Raw genomic sequence first — 21905 nt, forward strand, 5'->3', positions numbered from 1 at the left:
ATTGTTTCAAGAATTAAGAAAGTGGTATGGGTGGAGGGGGGTAGTGGTTTTGTACATTCCACTTGTAATCAGTGGAATGTTTATCCATTTTCTCGTAAAGTTCAGGCTAATTTTCCCTGCTTTCCTAAGCAACTAAAACCTGGCAGTTTTCAGCATCCTTATAGTTATTAGTACAGCTGTGGAATAGATAGTCTTGTTTTAGTTTGAAGGACGTATCAAGCCAGTGCCAAGATGCCCCTAGGCAATCGCGCACTTTAGACATTTTTTACTTAATCAATCAAGGGCTACTTAAGACATCTTAGAATCATAAAGGGGACTTAAATTCCAAAAGTGGTTTGATAGAAATGTGCAGTACAGATGCTCATCACACGACAGAATTTCAACAGCAAAATTCAATGTGGAAACTCTCAAACAATCGATTCCTTCAATTGAATGTTCTATACTTTGATGGTTAAGCAAACAGCTCCCCACCTGTTGCTAGGCATCGGTTTTGCTGTTATGACTCTCGTAACTCTTATTTCCTAGCTGCCCTCCTTCATACGCAATCGTCATTTGCTTCTTGTGAAGTGCTTAAATGTTCCTAGTACCTCTAAGACATTGATGAATAGCTTGGCACATTTATATAATACTCACAGTAACACCAATATGTTCAGTTGGCAAAACTAAGAACATTAATGAAAAAAGGAAACGCATACAGATAAATGTATTTTAATTAAGATTAAATATATTATTCCAAGATATTTTTCAAATTGCACTTGTACTGCACTAATCAACAGCCAAAGGCAATAAAAAAGGTGGAAGTGAAATTTCAGATATCAACACTTGACACAGAACGGCTGCCATGTAAAGCGACATACTGCTCCTAGGAACAAGAATACCTTTACACAAAAGAGTCATTTAACATTTTTGGGAGAAGTTGGAAAAAAAGGATGAAATAGACATATATAAAAAGTGCTTACTCTCAGGGTTTATTTTACATACAGTATTTCAATGAAGAGCAGTATGGATAGAAACCACAGTCTATACATAGTGTGAGATGACAGTCTTCTAAGTGTTATGGTTGATTCAGCACTGCTAACTAGCTTAAGCTACACGCAAGTATGCCATGGCGGAGCTGAATACAAAACCATACGGTCTAGCACTGTTTAGGAGAATGTTAAATGACTCCATGGGCGCAAGAACATAAGTATAGTATTTATGTACATAACAGGTAGAAAACAACAAAACCAGCCCTAATAAAAATGACAACTAAAAATACCCCGCCCTGTATTTTACCAATTACTTCAAAAATGTACACACCCTAGCCAGTCTGTGGTGAATGCAAAAGGGCATGTTTATACAGATGGATAAAACAGAATTCAATTAAACAATTCCAACTTGAAAGTATATTACCATATTAGATGCAGGTATAGATCAATAGAATGTTGCTGAAAAGATTTATTGTCAGGGAAAAGTTACAGAACTCAACAAACTTGAACATGCTTTCTACTGAACTCATCCAAAGAAACAGCTTCATTTGGGTTGTAAGCATGCTTCCTCCGCTTTTGCAGGGCTCCCGCCACATCAGCATTTCTCTCTGGCCCCAACAGTTCACATTAATTGCCTCTTTTCAATGATCAAAACAGAAAACATCTACCTCTATTGGTGTGATGTTTAACGCAAACAAAGTCTCTAACACACAAAGAAAAGTTGTCCTTTTTTTGATCAACAAACATGCAACAGCAGATGCGAAGGCAGTGTGGGCCCATGGGACTTGCCAGTTGTGAGAGGTCAAATGCACTGTTCCTGGCAATCAATTTAAAATACAATCTTTTGTGCAGCATTAAGCCCAATGATTTTATGGAATTAATTTTTTGTTTTTCAGAGACAGTGTGTGCAGATTTCAGATCAGCAAAAATTGAACTAAACAGCACTGCCGAGTTCTACAGAAATGCAATTTATTGCATCTACGTATGCAGATGGGCAAAAAATGCAATGTCTTTATTTTGTGAAACTAAACCTTTAACTATGACAATCTATGAGAATGGTGCAATGCAGTGACTGATGGGAGACAAACACAATGCAACCAGAAATTCCTACAGCAAATAGGCTGAATACTAGTTGACAGGCCTTTGTTTTTGATTTGTATTACAGTCATCTGTCTAAGATCGATGAAGTGTGTGGCCAATTGCTCTTCTGAAGTAAACCCCTGCTTTCCCTTAGCCAGTACAAACAATTTTGCAGTGTTTATCATCAACAGGGTTTTGCCCTCCATACATGGAAAAAGCTTGGCCTGCTCAAATTTAGTTCACAAGACTGGAAACCATTTTAACGCTGTACCCAACCTACACCATTATTTGCCAAAATAGGGTAAAGACCTTTTTGTAATACCTGACTAATTTACAAAGAGGCCAGAGATCACAACATTCTCTAGGAATCCCATGTTAAATAGAAAGAGAAATTTAATGAAGTGACATCTGAGAATACTACAAGCTTCTATTGCAAAATTCACTGGGTTTACCCAGTCTGCAGAAGGGTCAAAAAAGCTAACTTCTTCACTCTCATAAAAACTTGCTAGCCATGCATGCCACCTTATTGAACAACAGTGGAGCATGAGCCACACTCTTTGTGTTATGGTAAGGCGATAAGGTGTGGGTTTGGACTTAGTTTTGCACTGGCAGTCAGTGGCGCTGCTGTCAAATGCCACGCACAGACTTGAGAAAATACAAAATGGGGTAAACACTGAAGACTGTTCTGAGTGTGCTGTCCGCACATTCCCCGCACCAACCCAAGCGCATTAAGAACTCTATCTTGTGTAATAAACTCTATAGTAGACTGTTTTGGATCGCCACAAAGAGTAAGAGTTGTCAAATTTCAGAAGGTAAACACCTCGACCAGGATACTGATGGCTGCCAGCATACACTTCTTCATGACAGTCTCGTCTATACACTGGTACAATCTCGTCGAGATGAGGCTTGTTGGCATTCTTTTTGGTTTTCTCTTCATTGTTAGGGTTGTCTGACAAAGGAAAAAGAACAGATATTTGTTGCTAAACATTTAATTTGGCATGTAACTAAAGCAAGAGTGCAATCAAATTTGACATCCACACAAAATGAGCAAAATTGAGTTTATAGTGTACCTGTGAATCTTTGCTGTTTAGATATTTAGGTTTCATAGTACAGGAACAGAAAGAATGCACTCATCACATGAGTTACTCAAAAAAAAGAATTCAACATGGTTATCTTGTTTCCTACAATAGGTTTTCTTACAAAAGGAATGCAAGTATAACTATTTCCTGTACGACAGTTCGGAGTTACCAAGAAAACTTCAGGTGAAGTTCTGCTCAACTCAGTGCAGCAATGGCTGACTCACTTTTGACCTGTTCATGAACAGTTTTAAGAAACACAAGGAAAAAGAGTAGCCAGTGAAGTTTACCAGATAGAAGCAGTTATGATTTTAATTAAAAGTAGGACACCTTTTCAAAAAGGTCATTGAAGGCTGTAAAACACCCTAAAAAATACCTAAAAGACCAAGCGTAGATTAGATTTAATATTCCCATTCCACAGAAATGATCTATTCTAGATAAATCACCTTTTCAAAGACCGAGACAGTATTCAGTGTTAGAAGTTCAACCTCAGGAGACAGGCAGCCTGGTCAGCCCGGAAGGACAAGTATTTTTGGTAACGCTTTATTTGGAAAAGACAGGATCTAGCTGCAGATTCCTTACCTTCGAGACCTCTCGAGGTTCTAGACTGGATCCAGAAAATTTTCCAGCAGTACATCCGTTGTTCGGCAGAGAGCATCAAGTGACTGTAGCGATGTCTCCCGGATGTGACGCCAACTGAGTCTGCGCCAATGTCAGTTTCTTTTTAAACTATTTCTGTGCTAACAACGCAGAGCCACCTAGATAAACAGCCTCTGGCCATAGTGTGTAAAAGGGGGAAAAGATTTATATCAACAAGTACAGAACGAAAGAACAGAAGTAGAATGCAGAGAGGGAATCCAGGAGCCAACAGGGCACTCAGTTCGCAGAGCGGGGAGGATGGATGGATCGGACAGGAATCTGTGGCTAGACCGTGTCTCTAGCAGATAAGGCGTTACCTAAGGTAAGTAACTTGTCCATCTGATAGAGACATTTAACATCAGATTCCTGATCTTAAAATCAAATACCCAAGTAAACGATTTCTCAGAAAAGCAGTTACCATGTCCATAAAAGCAGTTTGCACAGCCCCTCAAAGCTTAAAGTATGCAACCATGTGCATTGAGGTAGAGCAATGGAAGAGGCCCTAGCACGACCAACAGAATCTGTAGTATCCATACCACAGCAGCTCCCAAGTGTGGCAGTTTGCTGCCCATCTTGTTTATGGGGAACAAGAGCATTCTGGGCTTCCTATGAGGGGGAAGGCAAGAGGTGCTCCAGAGTTCTGCAAGGCGTGGGAGAAGCAGGCAAGCACACAAAAAGTGTTCAGAGCGCACAGAGCGGCACTGGAAGAGAAAATGCGCCTACCACAAGCATCACATTTCCTGGCCTTCCTTTCCGGAGGGACAGGGGGAAGAAAATCAATATTCTGTGTGGCTAAAGCAGCCTGAACCACAAAGCTTTTAGCAGAGGGATGTCGAAGTAGACAGGAGGGATCCTCCAGGGCTAGTCAATGCCTGTGGGAAACAGAGCGATCCACAGGAAGCCCTGTTTTGTGTTTAGTCAAAGTAGGGGTGGCACTGCCCCCACACCCAGCCAGCAGCAGCAGTTGCAAAATTTAAAACAAAAAACGATAATAGGTTATGTTTATTATCATTATATTTTTCTACTGCCTTGTAGTCTTGGGGGTGGTGCCACAGGATGACAGGCACTGAGGGGGGAGTGACAGGCACTGAGGGGGGAGTGGCAGGCACTGAGAGGGGAGTGGCAGGCACTGCCTTCAGTGCACATGACGGTTTGGCCAGCAGTCTGAGGCTGGCTAAAAAGTCGTGCACACTGAAGCTTTTTCCAACCCAGCTGCGTTGTCGGGTTGGAGAAAGCAGGCACAAGCTTCCAGTCTCCCAGAGCACGCAAATCGAGGGCACTCAGGCTAATCCGGATGCTGCTTTCATGCTGTGAGAGCAGCGTCAGGATTGGCCGCAGGGCAGGCTGGGAGCTTGTGCCTGCAGTGGACCCAGAAGAGGGATGATGTGGCAGGATTGGGGTAAGTGTTTTTTGTTTATTTGTTTTGTCCCACGCCACTTTCCCACGACACGAGTGAGTCTAAGCACCCAAAAGCATATCAAAAAGCCAGTCACTGTAAGGAAGTAGAGGCTCAACATCTGACTTGGCAGGGTGTAGAACACCAACCAAGGGGTCTTTTGACAATTCCACTGAATGAAGGTGTAAATCCAGGGCAATCTAAACTTGATGGAACATGTTCGTCAGCGCAGAACTGGAGTCAGTAGCCTAACCGGGAGGAGACAAGAGGCTGGCGAAGATTCTAAGCCACTGGGGTCAGCCAAGCAATCAGCCAGATAGCACAGGGGGGCGATACTGTGATCTGAATTGGAGGAGGACACACCCCACCTTCCGTAGTAATTCCACACCATGATCCTCAGAATAAAAACCCTGAGGAAGAAAGTCTGACACAGTCCGCTCCATCGGCGGTGCAACAGAAGCGGGTCGACTTGGAGAAAGCAACACCTCAATGCGTGACGGAGCGTTGACGGCACCACAATTGGCAGACAAGAAAAGAGCTCAACACCAACATTGGAGTCAGCAGACCAGAATGGGGAGCTGAAGGTGGAAGCCGCGACTGGCTGTGTACTGGCGCTGCATAGGTGTTAGACACAAGAGAAGAGGTCGACACAAGAGAAGAGGCCGACACAAGAGAATAGGCCGACACAAGAGAAGAGGCCGACACAAGAGAAGAGGGCAGACCTGCCTACGGAGTCACAGGCAAGATGTAATGCACCTCTGTGGGGCCTGAAGGGGCCCCACAGAGAAGGGAGGTGATAACCGGAGAGCAGAAAGAAGAGCATGAGAATATTGTCTCATCTGGGTCAAAGACACCCCGGCCCCAGGAAAGGTGGAGAGACCTCATGCCTTGGCACTTCAACAGAAGGAGTAGTTTCTGTCCTGTAACTCCAGTTCTGTAGTAGGGGTATCTCTGTTATAGTCATAATCTAGTGAATAGCCCCGCCCATGTGCGTGGACCCCGGCAATCAAAAATAATCTCTTTAGTTGTCAGAAAATTGCAGGACTGCAAAGACACTTAAGAGAAAATTTAAAGACAAATAATGCAGCCTATATTCACAGGCTACACTGTCCAGTACTTCAACTAGAAAATTCCACCAAAAATCCACAAACAGCAAAGCCTGTCCAGATTTCCCTTGCTTTAACAGCAAACACCCTCAGAAATGATAGAGAGGAAGGCATGGACAGACAAGCCCCATAGGCTGCCATTATGTGGCTTAAATAGGATACTGCGCCTTTAAGAGAACTTTCCAGAACTTCTCCCAGAATGCATAGCAGGTCCCTCTCACTTTCAGTTCTTTTTGAAGGCGTAACACGCCAGACCTGTCGCATTCCTCAACTGAACATCTCTCTCCACCGGGGAGGCGGGAGGGCGCTTATGACTATAACAGAGATACCCCTACTACAGAACTGGAGTTACAGGACAGAAACTACTCCTTCTGTAGTAGGGGGATCTCTGTGTATAGTCATAATCTAGTGAATAGAATGGCAAGCCCATCCCCACACCAAAGCGGCGGTGGAGAAAGGAGAGTTAACGCCACTATTGTGCGAACAGATTTCGCAGCGAAGCCTGCCCAACCTGAGCGTCTGCCCTGGCATCCGTGTCCAGGCAGTAATGCTTAGCAAAGGTATGAACCGACTTCCAAGTGGCCGCCTTGCAGATTTCTGCAATCGGAACATTACGGAGCAAAGCTGTCGTGGCAGCTTTGCCCCTGGTGGAATGAGCCTTAGGCTTACCTCCTAAGGTCTTATTAGCTTTTTGGTAACATAACTGAATGCAGGACACAATCCACCTAGAGATAGACTGCTTAGAGGTCGCAAGACCCGTCCTGACAGATCCATAATTGATAAACAATTGGTCAGACCTACGAATATCTTTGGTCTTATCCAGATAAAATTTCAAGACCCTCCTAACATCCAGGGAATGTAACTACCTTTCCGCTGGAGATGAAGGATTCTGAAAAAACGTAGGCAAAGTGATGGTCTGGTTGACATGAAAATCAGAAATAACCTTGGGAAGAAATTTAGGGTGAGTACGCATAACAACCTTAGCAGCATGAAATACAGTATAAGGTTCTTGGCAACACAACGCCTGAATTTCACTCACCCTGCGGGCCGATGTAATGGCCACGAGGAACGCCGCCTTCCAGGACAGGTGCTGCAACGAAGCCTTATGAATAGATTCAAAAGGCTCCTTCATCAACCTGGACAGCACCACATTCAATTCCCATGAAGGCGAAGGAAGCCTGACAGGAGGGAACACTTTCTTCAAGCCTTCCAAGAAATCTTTGATCACAGGGATCTGGAAGAAGGAAGTCTGCGAAGAGCATTTCCTGTAGGCAGTCAATGCAGCAAGATGAACCTTAATAGAATGGACATTAAGGCCAGACTGCGCCAAATGTAGAAGATACGGAAGGATGACATCTTCCTTACAAGTCTTCGGATCATAGTTCTTAGACCTGCACCAGATACAAAATCTCTTCCACTTATAAGCATAGGAAGTCCTAGTGGAAGGTCTCTTAGACTCCTTCAGTATGTCCATACAATCTGCAGGGAGATTCAGATGACCATATTGCACTAACTCAGGAGCCATGCTGCCAAACTCAAAGACGAGAGGTTGGGGTGCAACATCAGCCCCCCGAACTTCGTGAGAAGGTCCGGCCTGCACGGCAGCCGAATGTGAGGAAGGAGAGACCGGTGAAGCAGGTCCGTGAACCACCACTGTCTGGGCCATTTCGGGGCAATCAGTATCATCCGCGCCCTGGACTGGGACAGCTTGATGAGAACAGTCGGAATCAGGGGAATGGGTGGAAAAGCGTACAGAAAGCTGTTCGACCAGTCGATCCATAACGCGTTCCCCAGCGTCCCCGGCTGGTAGTACCTGGAGGCGAAGCCTCGGCATTTGCTGTTTTCGGCGGTGGCGAACAGATCTACGTCTGGAGTCCCCCACCTTGCTAAGACTTCTCCTAGTACTTCGTCGTTTATGACCCATTCGTGGTTTTCCTGAATCAGTCTGCTCAGTGCGTCTGCCTGAACATTCTGCACACCTGGCAGATGGGTAGCCGTTATCGTCAGTCCTCGAGCCAGAAGCCAACGCCAGATCGCCTGCGCCTCCTGCGACAGGGTGCGTGACCTCGATCCTCCCTGCTTGTTGAGGTAATACATCGTGGTCGTATTGTCCGTTTGCACAAGTAGAGAGTCGGTCTGGAAGGACGGGTGAAAAGCCTTCAGTGCCAAGTGAACAGCTCTGAGTTCCAGGAAATTGATGTGGTACGTGGACTCCGACGGGGACCACGTCCTTGAATCTGAAGGTCTCCGGAATGCGCTCCCCAGCCCTGGAGAGAAGCATCCGTCAAGATAACCTGAGTGGGAATGTCCTTGTGGAAGGGAACCCCTCTGAGGAGATTCTCCGCTGAACACCACCACTTCAGAGACTGAAGAGCATGCAGAGATAGACGTATCCTGTCGTCCCAAGATCCTCTCCTCTGATCCCACTGATCCTCCAAGCACTCTTGCAACGGTCTCATGTGCAGCCGTGCATGTGGCGTCAGGAAGATACAGGAGGCCATCGATCCCAGTAGAGAAGACACCGTTCTCACTGTCGGGGATGGAGCGGTCATGAGATCCCGAGCCTTCCGAAGCAGTGATAATCGTCGCTCCTCCGAAGGAGACACGCTTGCTGACAGCGTATCGATGGAGGCTCCCAAGTACTGAATGCACTGGACTGGAGTCGGAACCGACTTGGACATGTTGATGTGCAACCCCAGCTTGTTCAAGAGAACGCACGTCTTCTGGAAGTGTGCTTGCGCTTCCGTGAAGGAGGAGGCCTTGATCAACCAGTCGTTCAGGTACGGGTAGACAAACACCTTGTTCTTCCTTAGGTGTGCTGCCACCACCGCCATGCACTTTGAGAATGTTCTTGGCGCAGACTTCAGTCCGAATGGCAGTACTGTGTATTGATAGTGATTGGCGCCGACTTGGAACCGCAGGAACTTCCTGTGTTTGTGTGCAATGGGCACATGGAAGTACGCATCCTGGAGGTCGATGGCACACAGCCAGTCTCCCCGTTGCAGCTGAGGATAAATCTGATGAAACGACAGCATGCAAAACTTTTCTCTGCGAATCCACTTGTTTGCTTGTCGCAAATCCAGAATGGGCCTGAACTCGTTCTTGTCCTTTTTTCGAACCAGAAAGAACCGGGAGTACAGACCTCTTCCTCTTTGAGACAGAGGTATGACTTCGATTGCCCTTTTCCTTAACAGGATATCGGCCTCCGCCTGGAGCTCGCGCAGCTGATACTGCGAGCCGACCGGAGGAATCGATGGAGGAGGGCTGATGAACCGAAGACTGTATCCATTGCAAACAATATTCAGCACCCACTTGTCCTGAGTAATTTTTCTCCACTTGTGGAAAAGTAAATTTTGCCATGTTCTGTGTCCCTACGCTTCATCCATCATATGTTATGTGTGCATGACCAATATGCATATGTTATTCCCCATGTCCGATTAATGACGCAATTCCAGTTGTGTCCACCTTTAGTATGTTAGTTTCCAGTCCTCGTGAATACTACGAATACCAGGCCTATGTAAAGTTACGTTGCCACGTTTCTCAGTGTGCACGTTATTCCATTATAAAGTCCCCGTTTCCAGGCCTCAAAAGGGCCCGGACCACAGATTCAGCTCCTGTCTCCTGAAAGCCTCGCTGAGGAGCGATACAGCCCCCACCTGTATCCTCGACCCTTCACTTACTTCCTGCCTCGCAGTGCCCGGTGCAGCTCGGCTCTGCCTCTGAGTCTGCCAAAAGTATGTTATGATTCCAGCTATCAGTTCAGTCCTCCTTCTCTGCATTCCTAAGTTACTGAACTGCATCAATAGTTTCCGTCATTGTCTAGCCTTCTCGTCTCCATGTTAGAGAAATACTGCATTTACTGGTCATTTAATATTCTTCATCACGCACTACATGTAGAATAAATGCATGGTCCAGTCTTAGAATCAAGTTAGCTTTTCCCCTCATGACTTCTAGTTTATATCAACATGTTCCCTAAACATCAGATACCAGATAGGGTTTAGGTACATGTCGCTCCGACCCTCCAGACTCTAGTTTCTGCTCCTAGCACAGAGTTCATAGCCCCCAGCTTCTCCTAGTAATACGTCATTGCCAGTTTTCGCGCACCATTAGGTTAGAGGTCCCGGCTCCTTAGGTAGCCCCCTCCTATGTTTCCGCCCATTTCATGACATATTCTGTTACGTTTGCATCACATGTCTATGTATACTCCCAGTTACACCTCTTTTTACTGTTATCTTTCGCGACTGCTACGCGTCACGCCTTCTGCTCCACCCACTGCTACGCCTACTGCAATGTAATGCTATGTGTTCGCGCTATGTATATAAGTCGATGTATTGTTATTAAAAGTTAGCGCGCTCATCCCAGACCTAGCCCCAGCAGCTGCTGCTGGGTCATCCTATGCAGGTTGTCCTGTCCCTGTCCTTATGCTGTAATAAACCTGCAGAAACTCCTACTACCTCGAATCTTGACTCTTATTTATTGAGCTATCTGTTATGCTATAAGTCTAGTCAAAAATAGGGTATTATTTATTTATTTACCACATAATGGCGCCCGAACAGGGACTTGCCCTTTCCCCACGCGTCGGTGAAGCCACGCTGACCCCCTGACCCTCTGCAGTCGTGACGGAACTCTTCTGCGCAGTGGCAGATATTTCTGCTCAAGTATCCCTCAGGCCCACGGAGGAGACGGAGGAGGCGGTCCAGCATCCGAACGAGACGGTGGAGGAACGCGGCGAGTCCCGACCAGAGCCCAAGCCGAGAGTCCAAGGTCCGAGGTATCCGGAGGCCCACCCGTAACTGAAGTCCGAAGTCCGTCGTCGTAGCAGTCCAGTCCAGTCCAAGGCCTTCCGTTCCGTGCTGCCCGGTGAGTACCATTGCTGGGGTAGTATCTAGACAGGGTCAGTCTAAATTGACTCCTGGTCCGTGGGTTGGTGGTACCCAAGCCCACAAACGAAGTGTTCACCTAGGTGGATACGGGTCTTGATGCGTTCCTTTATGGGACCGGTATGTTCCGTACTGTTACAGCAGTGCATCCAGTAACTCTAGTCTGTTCCGTTCTCGAGAAATTCTATTCTGTTTCCGTTCTCAGTATTTCAGGTAATATTCTGTTCGAACTGTTATTTATAATGTTCTTTATGTATTTTAATGTTGTGGTATGAGTGTGATGTGATTTCGTGTTTTCATTGTATATTGTATTGTGTCCAGATTACAGTTCAGTCATGCCTATATTTTCCAAGTTACGTCAGTTAAAAACTAGAAAGGGCTTATTAGAAGAAGCAGTTCCTGTCCCGCCCAGGGACAGTCCAGGTCATTTTATGTATCAGAAACATGGCATAAGCGCCATATTATATCTAGATTTATGGGTAGAGTATACCAAACAGTTAGAAGAAAAGTATAGATGGCCCGTATCGGGTACATGGGATGCCGAATGTATCATGCGAGTAGAAGAAGCATTATGGAAAAAGAAAGCCAGACAGTCACAGAAAGATGCCATCGAGTTATGGCGTAAGGAAGCTCATAGAAGAACTGAAAAGGAAGTCAGAAAGTCAGAGTTAAGTAGAGAATCCCAAGAACGAGCCCAAGAAAGAGAATTAATCGAGATAGGTGAACAAGTCAAAGCCGAACAGTCAGACAGACAGAGGCATGCCCTCATTAAGGGTATGTATCCTCTCCTTGCCGAGGGCTTGCCAAAAGCGACCCCAGAGGCATCCAGTAATTTCCCGCCACCATTAGTTCCGACCAAGCTACGTCACAAACCGACCGCAGCTGATATTTTTATTTCGTCCTATCTGGACGACACAGTCCCAGAATATGCAAATCCTGTTCGCGCTCCGCCAGTCCCTGCAAATCAGGCACTTCCCGCTCCTCCAGACACCGGAGTACCTGTTACGGTACCCCCGGTCCAGCCTACAGTTCCATTTCCCACTCTGCCAGGACGTAGAGCCTCAGTAGACGATTCCAGTCTAGGGGCCGCAGGAGGAGGTCCTCCTCAAACCCCGCCGCCACACAAGCGTTTATCAGCACTCGAATTACATGCTCAAGCATTACAGCGTACTCCTAAAAGTAATAAGTCTGTTACAGAAATCAGGCAAGCCCTTAACGAATGTGTCTATGATCCAGTTCCAGGCGAATATAATATGGTTTTATATTCCTTACGTGTAAGGAGAGTGACCGAGTATCTAGTCACCTTGCCGAATATGAAAGAAGATCTAGACAGAATATATCGTTTCATCCGTACAGGGGATGATCCAGAAAGTATTGGCGAGATTATGTCTCAAAGGAAAGCCGAGATCCAGCTCATGATATTAAAGTTCCTGATCAATTGTCTAATAAGAGAACAAGATTATCCGTCTAAAGATTCCGCCGAAATGAGAATCCTGACAAGGTGGAGTGATAATATAGCCGAGGGTAAGCACAAGACCGTTAGTGCTATGGAGAGTATGTACAAGAAAATCCGTAAAGAAATAATAAGGTTACACGACCAGCGTAAAGCAGCACAAGTAAGTGAGAAAGAAAGTAACTCTGATACTGAAGAGGTAGACGACGAGAATCCCGCCAGAATAGCGTATGTAGGAAAATCTAGATTTCCAGATCGCCATTTACGTCTAGAACACAAGTCTATTTTTCATCATCCAGCACCAGAACAAGGTTCTCTAGAACAAGTATTTCAAGCTACCGATCACATTCTGAAATCACGAATCGGTTATAGCGAATTAAGTACTATGCATGAACAAGAACTAGCCCGATCAGCAGTCCGATGGATTACTGATTCTACCACTTTTCCAGACGAAATAGTGGCACAAATGTTTCTGAAACTGCCCCCAGCCGAGCAACGACTGGTGGGTATGTATATGATCCAGTACCTCATTACTCTGTATGAGGGTCAACACTCTGATCCAGGTCCGTTACATGACATTCTGAACGAGTTACTCCAGTACAAATGGAGAGGTCTAGGTACCGATTTAATTAGTGTCATTCTAGAACAGCGTCACAAATATAGAACGTTCCTGAACCCGCATTTTGTTCATGTCTCACCTCCAGAAAATAAATCATTCTACATAGACAGACAGAACCCGTTACGAGAAGTCCACCCAGTCCAAGGGGCGGGTGGCGAAATGCAACGAGTGTTTGTATACACTCCAATCACAAAGATGGAACTTCTTGAAATGAAGAAATTAATTCCCTGTCATGACAAAGATCCAGCAGGGTTCCATAGAGAATTAAAAGACATGCTCCGTATGGGAGAATACACTTACCCAGATATCATTAAAATGTTAAAGGTCCTGTTACCCGCAGGGGTGTATGAAAAGTTAAAGGAAAAAGAATGGGAGGTGGGAGAGAAAAAGATCGATTGGACAGCTCTAGAAGCTGAAGACAAGGCACGAGTACCAGGTACCGGTCTTGGAGATAAATGTAAAGAATTACCAGAATTATTGATTCAAGTTTTACCCAGATTATTGACAACGAGAAAAGAAGACTGGGATGCAATCTCAGCCTGTAAACAGAAACAAGACGAAGATATTAGTGATTTTTATTCTAGATTTGAAAAATGTTTCAGTATTAACAGTGGTCTCAAGACAAGTAGTGAGTCATACCCTCACCTTTTCGTTACTAAATTAGTCGAGAATTCAAGCCCACAAATTAAAAATCGAGTTTTGAAAGTCGAAAGCACCTGGCAAGCAAATACTCCGTCCCAGATGCTCCAGATGCTCCAGTATCACCAGAATAGAATCAGAGAAGAACAAGAACACGAAAGAAAACGTATGAAAGACACGAAAATGAAAGTACTAGTTGCACAATCTGTTCCTCAAGACAGTCAGAAGAGGGGTCCAAATCAAGCCAGTCATCCTGCAGCTCCCGTTAAAGGGAACTGCAATTATTGTAAACAGCCAGGTCATTTTATAAATGAGTGTGCAGTTCTGAAACACAACATAGCTACTGGTAAGACTAAAGAAAGACCACGTCCGCCTAGACAAGAACAAGTTTCACAGATTCCTCAGCCACAGAATGCACCACAGACAGTTACAGCTCCGCAGCCTATCGCTGCAACACAGCATGTTACATCACAGATGTACCAGTATGCACAGTCTGAGTATCCAGAGTACCAGCCATATTCATGAAACAGCCTAGAGAGGGAGGTAGGCTTGCCTCTCATCGAGATACCTGTAGATCAAGAAGGTCCCTATGTTCATAGTCAAGTATTAGGGAAAGACAGAAAGTTTTTGATCGATACAGGGGCAAGTAGGACCACAATTAGTCATGCCGAAGTTCCAGGGGCTCCGCTCTCAGGCTCAAGAAATGTTTCCCTTGGATTTTCAGGAAAGCCAATAATTAATGAGATATCTAAGCCAGTTACTCTAGAAGTAGGTCCATTGTCCCGCACTACTGATCTGTTGCTTACTAAGTCATGTCCAGAAAATCTGTTAGGCATTAAGACACTGAAAGAATTAGGTGCAGTTATTTGCTGTTCCCCAGAGGGAATACGTCTGTTCCTACGTGACTTTAAGGGTCACTATGTATTACGAGATTTTGATTCCAGATTGTCTAATGTTCCGCAGCATTTATGGGCGCAAGGTCCAACTGATGTAGGTTACATGCAAATCACACCCCATCGTGTGACTCTCAAGCCAGGTGTAGTGCTACCCCGAATCAGACAGTACAGATTGCCACCCGAGGCTGTAGCAGCCTTATCCAAAATTATTGACGAGCTCATGGCTCAAGGAGTAGTTGTAGAAACTGACTCCAATATATGTAATTCTCCGATCATTCCAGTCATGAAACGTACTGATCCAAATGCACCCCCAGTATATCGATTAGTGATTGATTTACGAGAGCTTAATAAATGTATTATTCCTCAGTACCCAGTTGTCCCAGATATTTCTTCCCTGTTAACTGCTATTGATTCCGAAGCCACGTTTTTCACTGTCATAGACCTCAAGAATGCATTTTTTAGTGTTCCAATTCATCCAGACAGCCAGTTTCTTTTCGGATTTTGTTTAAATGGAAGGAGCTATATGTTCACACGCGCTCCTCAAGGTTTCACAGAAAGCCCTAGTATTTACAGTCAAGCACTCAAGAGACAACTAGACAACATTCATATGCCAACTGACACTGCCCTGCTCCAGTATGTCGATGATCTACTGATCACAGCCCGTTCTGAACGTGACTGCGAACGAGCGTCACTCACGGTTCTGTATTTCCTAGCCGAGATGGGGCACAAGGTGTCCCCTTCTAAGCTTCAATTCTGTGTCCAGCAAGTGGTATACTTAGGACACTTGCTGTCCAAGAGGGGTAGGCAGTTGACACCCGACCGTATCCAGTTAATAGCGAGTCTTCCCCAGCCCAGAACCCAGAAGGAGGTACGTGCCTTTATCGGCCTTACTTCTTATTGTAGACAATGGATTCCCCAGTATGCATTTCTAGCTAAGCCACTGATACAGTTAACGACACAGGAGGCAGCCGTATCGACTGTCCTCCCTTGGACATCTGAACATACACTTAGTTTCAACGAGTTAAAGAAAGCCCTATGTCAAGCTCCAGTTCTAGCTACACCGAACTACAGTAAGCCTTTTACACTTTTCGTTACTGAACGCGAAGGTACAGCATTATCTGTTCTCACACAAGATCAAGCAGGACAATACAAGCCCTGTGCTTATTTTTCTAGCACATTAGATCCAGTCGCCCAGGCGTTGCCTGCGTGCCTCAAGTCAGTTGCAGCCACAGCACTAGCTATCAGACAAAGTGATTCCATAGTTTTAGGACATTCCCTGACAGTACAAGTCCCACATTCCGTAGAAGTTCTTTTAAACCGAACACAAACACAGCACTTGACAATTGCACGTTTAACAGGTTATGAATTGACACTGTTCCAGCCACACATAGAAATTAGACGCTGCAACGTCCTGAATCCTGCTACACTGTTACCATCAGTTAGTTTAAATTCAGACACACATGATTGTGTGGAAGTAGTTAACATTACGACAAAGCCAAGACAAGACCTGACAGACATTCCGTTACCAGATTCCGACCTGACACTTTATGTGGATGGTTCATGTATGAGAACTAGTACAGGAGAACTAGTCGCCGCGTATGCAGTAACTACTGACACTGAAGTTATTGAAACACACCGTATTGACACTCTGTCCGCTCAAGCAGCAGAGCTAGTTGCTCTGACACAAGCCTGTATACACGCCAAGAACTTGAAAGTTAATGTTTACACAGATTCACGTTACGCATTCGGAGTTGTACACGACTTCGGAGTGCTCTGGCAGGAGAGAGGTTTCATGACTTCTCATGGAACCAAGATTCAGCATGGTCTCCTTATTCAAGCCCTGTTAGATGCCATACATTTACCGACATCTATTGCTATCATGAAGTGCAAAGCACATACGAAAGTTACTGACATTATTTCCCAAGGTAACGATCTAGCAGACCGCACAGCCAAGCTTACAGCACAGACTCCAGACATTCCAGTTAATCAGACACATACTCCAGATCCGACTACATGCATGACAGTTAAGGACCCTACTCAAGACGTCATAGATATCCAGTTACATGCTACTCCCGAAGAAATCAAGAAATGGTCTGAACAAGGAGGGGTCCAGACAGATCAAGGATGGTTAACGAAGGGTAGAGCCACATGGTTTCTCCCCGACTCTATGGTTCAAGTCATTATCAATACCGCACATAGTCCAGCACATTTAGGAGAAAAAGCTATGTTAGACAGTATCCAGAACATTTGGTTCAACAAGCATTTACGAGCTGCAGCCAAGCAGAAAGTCCGTACCTGTATGATATGTTGTCAGTTCAATCCAGGTAAAAGTGTTCCGGTGGAACAAGGTGGTTTCCAGCCTCCTGACCACCCTTTTGAGGTCCTCCAGATGGATTATATTCAAATGGAGCGATGTCGAGGTTTCAAGTATGTCCTTGTAGTTGTATGCGCTTTGTCCAGGTGGACAGAAGCATATCCAGTCCCAGATTACACAGCCGCGACCACTGCCAAGCAGTTGGTTCGTGAATTTTTCCCTAGATATGGACTCCCTAGAGTCGTATATTCTGATAACGGTCAGCCATTCTCATCTGAACTCATGAAGCACGTTTCCCTTTTGTTAGGGTACCAGTGGAAGTTCCATTGTGTACGCCATCCTGAAGCAGCCGGTCTCGTAGAGAGACATAATCAGACCCTGAAAATCCGTATTGCCAAAGTCTGCAAAGAAAAAGGTGTGGACTGGCTAGTAGCTCTGCCAGTCGCTTTGTTTTATATGCGCATGGTCGCACATTCCAGATCAGGTCTGTCCCCGTATGAGGTCGTATTCGGCCGCCCCCCTAATATGTGGGGTACTCCTAGACCCCGAAGTATTACCGATGTTTCATGTAATATGCTGACAGATTACCTAGCTTCCTTGATGTCTGCCCTCAACTCATGTCGTTCACAGGTTGCCGCCGCATTTCCAGACAATACCGAGGTGGCACCGCACGAGATCGTTCCAGGCTCCCTTGTGATGGTCCGAAATTTTGACAGATCAAGTCCGTTGGAACCCCGTTGGAAGGAGCCACGTCAGGTCCTCTTGACCACCCGTACTGCCGTCAAGCTGGAAGGCAGGAAGGGGTGGGTCCATCTTTCTCATGTAAAGCTTTTCAATGGATTGAAACCAGTCTCCAAGAACATTTCCCAGGATTCCCAGGATTTTAAGAACTGTCAAGACATTGTTTTAAAGGACTGTCCCGCACAAGACATTATTACAACCCCTCCCTTGTTAGAGAAAACTCCGCAGCAGGAGTATAAGTTAAAGCTCAGGTCTAGTAAAATAAGTCAGTCAGTTTGATTGTATAAGTCCTCCCCTAGGTGAAACGGTTAGACTGTTTCTGACATGTATAAAATAGACCCCCATAGTGAGAGAGTCAGTCGAAGTTCAATCAGATGTATCGTTTTTCTAAGTTTCATACTATTCATCAGCATAATGATTTCCTGCACCAGCTATGCGTTCTATCTGTATTTTCTAGTTCCTCATGTAAATATGTCTACTAATGCTACAGTAGAGCACACGTTTAGTGATCTGCCTCCTCACGAATATTCATACCGCCTCGCTATGCGCAACAATTCTTTCATCCGTATGTTACATTATTCACACCAGATCAGCAATGCCACTAATTGTTGGGTGTGTGGTCGACTCCCCCCTTTCCAGACACCGAAGGGAGTTCTGCCACTTTTTCCTTATCCATTCTCACACAATGGTTCGTGTGGAGCATGGTCCACGTTAACGTCATCCTCAACAGATATGTCTTTTCTTAACAGTACATGTTTCCCAGACAAGCAAGGTCTCCCCCACAGAACAGGTTTAGATCTAGAAAATGAAGTTTATAATTTAGGTAATTATTCGTCGAATTTCATGGTCCTGAATGTTCAGTCTGATACTACTCCAGACTCACCTGCTATTTCAGTACTCCCGGTCAAAGGCGAATTATGTGTCCGTAGTTATGGTTCTGTACACGTAGGACATAGTGAATGTACTACTGTTATCAAGTATAGTGACAGTGGGAAATCTGTTTTCAAAGCTTCACGTCATTCTTATTTTATTTGTGGTCAAACTGCATATGTTCGTCTGCCCCTCGATTGGGAGGGAACCTGTTACATTGCTTTCCTACTGCCACCCGTTTTTCTAGCCCCACCTGACTACCATAGGAATTCCTTCCTAGTACATACTAGACACAAGAGAAATCTCCCGATTGTCGATTATACTGAAACCGCCGCAGAACAATTCATTGATATAGATAAAGGTGTTTTCCCTTATTTAGGTACAGTTGTAAATAGTAAGCTAATCCGTAGGTTAACAAGAACCCTTGAAGCAGTAGTAGATGAGACTGCCTCCGCTCTAGGTAACTTAACTGAAGAGCAATCCTTTATGAGAATTGTCGTTTTACAGAATCGTCTCGTCCTTGACGTCATACTGGCCGATAGGGGCGGGGCCTGTAGAGTTCTCGGATCTAGTTGCTGCATTTTCATTCCAAATAACGCGCCGTCTGTTTATTCAGCTATAACCAGACTCCATAAAATTGCCCATCTGTTACATCAAGACCCAGGCACCTGGACATGGTCCGGTTGGTTCTGGAATATAATTTCCGCATGGGGATGGAAAGTCCTGTCCTTTTTAGGCATTGCAGTAGCGATCATGTTTAGCTGCTGCCTCTGTATACAATGTGGCCCTGCGATTTGCAGCATGTGTGCTACCTCTTGTATTCCTAGTCCCAAGCCCCGTTCTAAATCCCGTTCCAAGACAATTCGAGACGAGCAAATGGTACTGTATGAAATGATAGATGGTATCATGAATATTGATGTTTCCTGATGGAAACGTAGTGACAAGGAGGGAATGTGGAAAAGTAAATTTTGCCATGTTCTGTGTCCCTACGCTTCATCCATCATATGTTATGTGTGCATGACCAATATGCATATGTTATTCCCCATGTCCGATTAATGACGCAATTCCAGTTGTGTCCACCTTTAGTATGTTAGTTTCCAGTCCTCGTGAATACTACGAATACCAGGCCTATGTAAAGTTACGTTGCCACGTTTCTCAGTGTGCACGTTATTCCTTTATAAAGTCCCCGTTTCCAGGCCTCAAAAGGGCCCGGACCACAGATTCAGCTCCTGTCTCCTGAAAGCCTCGCTGAGGAGCGATACAGCCCCCACCTGTATCCTCGACCCTTCACTTACTTCCTGCCTCGCAGTGCCCGGTGCAGCTCGGCTCTGCCTCTGAGTCTGCCAAAAGTATGTTATGATTCCAGCTATCAGTTCAGTCCTCCTTCTCTGCATTCCTAAGTTACTGAACTGCATCAATAGTTTCCGTCATTGTCTAGCCTTCTCGTCTCCATGTTAGAGAAATACTGCATTTACTGGTCATTTAATATTCTTCATCACGCACTACATGTAGAATAAATGCATGGTCCAGTCTTAGAATCAAGTTAGCTTTTCCCCTCATGACTTCTAGTTTATATCAACATGTTCCCTAAACATCAGATACCAGATAGGGTTTAGGTACATGTCGCTCCGACCCTCCAGACTCTAGTTTCTGCTCCTAGCACAGAGTTCATAGCCCCCAGCTTCTCCTAGTAATACGTCATTGCCAGTTTTCGCGCACCATTAGGTTAGAGGTCCCGGCTCCTTAGGTAGCCCCCTCCTATGTTTCCGCCCATTTCATGACATATTCTGTTACGTTTGCATCACATGTCTATGTATACTCCCAGTTACACCTCTTTTTACTGTTATCTTTCGCGACTGCTACGCGTCACGCCTTCTGCTCCACCCACTGCTACGCCTACTGCAATGTAATGCTATGTGTTCGCGCTATGTATATAAGTCGATGTATTGTTATTAAAAGTTAGCGCGCTCATCCCAGACCTAGCCCCAGCAGCTGCTGCTGGGTCATCCTATGCAGGTTGTCCTGTCCCTGTCCTTATGCTGTAATAAACCTGCAGAAACTCCTACTACCTCGAATCTTGACTCTTATTTATTGAGCTATCTGTTATGCTATAAGTCTAGTCAAAAATAGGGTATTATTTATTTATTTACCACACACTCTGCCAGAAAAAATTGAATGCTTCCCCCCACCGGAGCAGGTAACAGTTGTCGGGGAAGTAAGTGCTCAGGGCCTAGACCCGGCTGGCCCTTAGTCGCTGGTGCCAACTGATGGCCGCCTCTGCCCCTCTGGCGTTTCTGGAAAGGTCTTCTGAACTGCTGCTGTTGTTGTTGCTGCTGTTGTCCAGAAGACTGGCCACGCCCTCTGCCTTGACCACCGAACCGGCGTTGGAACGGACGGTACGTCTTCTTGGTCTCCTTGGGTTTCTCCAAACCCACCGCTGTGAGCGTTTCAGCTTCCGCCTTCATGCGGGCCATTTCGTCATCAGCGTGCTTCCCGAACAGGGTTTCGCCAGAGAATGGCAGATTGGCAACCCTCTGCTGAGCGTCCGGTTTCAGAGACGTAAGGCGGAGCCATGCATGTAGTCGCTGGTTTATTCCGTGGCAGAAACCATGCGCCGCCAGAAGGGAAGAGTCGGCAGCAGCGCTGATGACTTGATTCGCCACCAACATTCCTTCGTTAAGCACCTCCTGGAAGTCTTCCCGCTTGTCCCGCGGAAGGAGCTCCACGAATTGTTGAAGTGATTCCCAGAGGGCTCTGTCATACCGACCCAACAAGGCAGTGGCACTAGCAGCCTTCATTGAGGTCGCCGAGGTCCCACAAACTCTCCTCCCAGATGAATCCAACCACCTAGATTCCTTATCTGGCGGAACTGTGGAGGAAGGCGTGGTGGCATGCTGTTTGCGCGCCGCCGTCACAATCACCGAGTCTGGAGGGGGCTCCAACCTTAGAAAGGCCGGGTCCGAGTCCGGAGCCCGGTACTTCTTCTGCAGTCTGGAAGGTGCCGCCTTAGTCACCGCTGGAGTGAGGAAAAGATCCAGGGCCGGTTCTTCCAGGCCCGGCACCAGTGGTAGTAACGGCCGAGACAAATGCTTCTGATGGAGCGTCTCGAAGATGACCGAAGTCTTTGGAGTGGGCACCGTCAAAGTAATGCCCAATTTCGCCGCACCCCGTAACAGCACGTCCTGGAAGGACACCAGATCGTCGACCGGTGAAACCCTCGTGTCCGGC

The 21905-nt window shown here is 45.8% G+C and overlaps 1 protein-coding gene across 1 annotated transcript in view; it reads right to left on the reverse strand.

Moving 5' to 3' along the window:
- Nucleotides 1-692: 692 nt before the first annotated feature.
- Nucleotides 693-21905, reverse strand: part of ACBD3 (acyl-CoA binding domain containing 3) — a 180055-nt gene continuing 158842 nt past the window's right edge. Inside the window, exon 8 of the mRNA XM_078647548.1 lies at nucleotides 693-2997. Within this exon, the coding sequence (XP_078503674.1) occupies nucleotides 2786-2997 (212 nt within the window). The 3' untranslated portion in view covers nucleotides 693-2785. The remainder of the gene's footprint in view (nucleotides 2998-21905) is intronic.

Source organism: Lissotriton helveticus, chromosome 6 (assembly GCF_964261635.1).
Source record: "Lissotriton helveticus chromosome 6, aLisHel1.1, whole genome shotgun sequence".
NCBI lineage: Eukaryota > Metazoa > Chordata > Amphibia > Caudata > Salamandridae > Lissotriton > Lissotriton helveticus.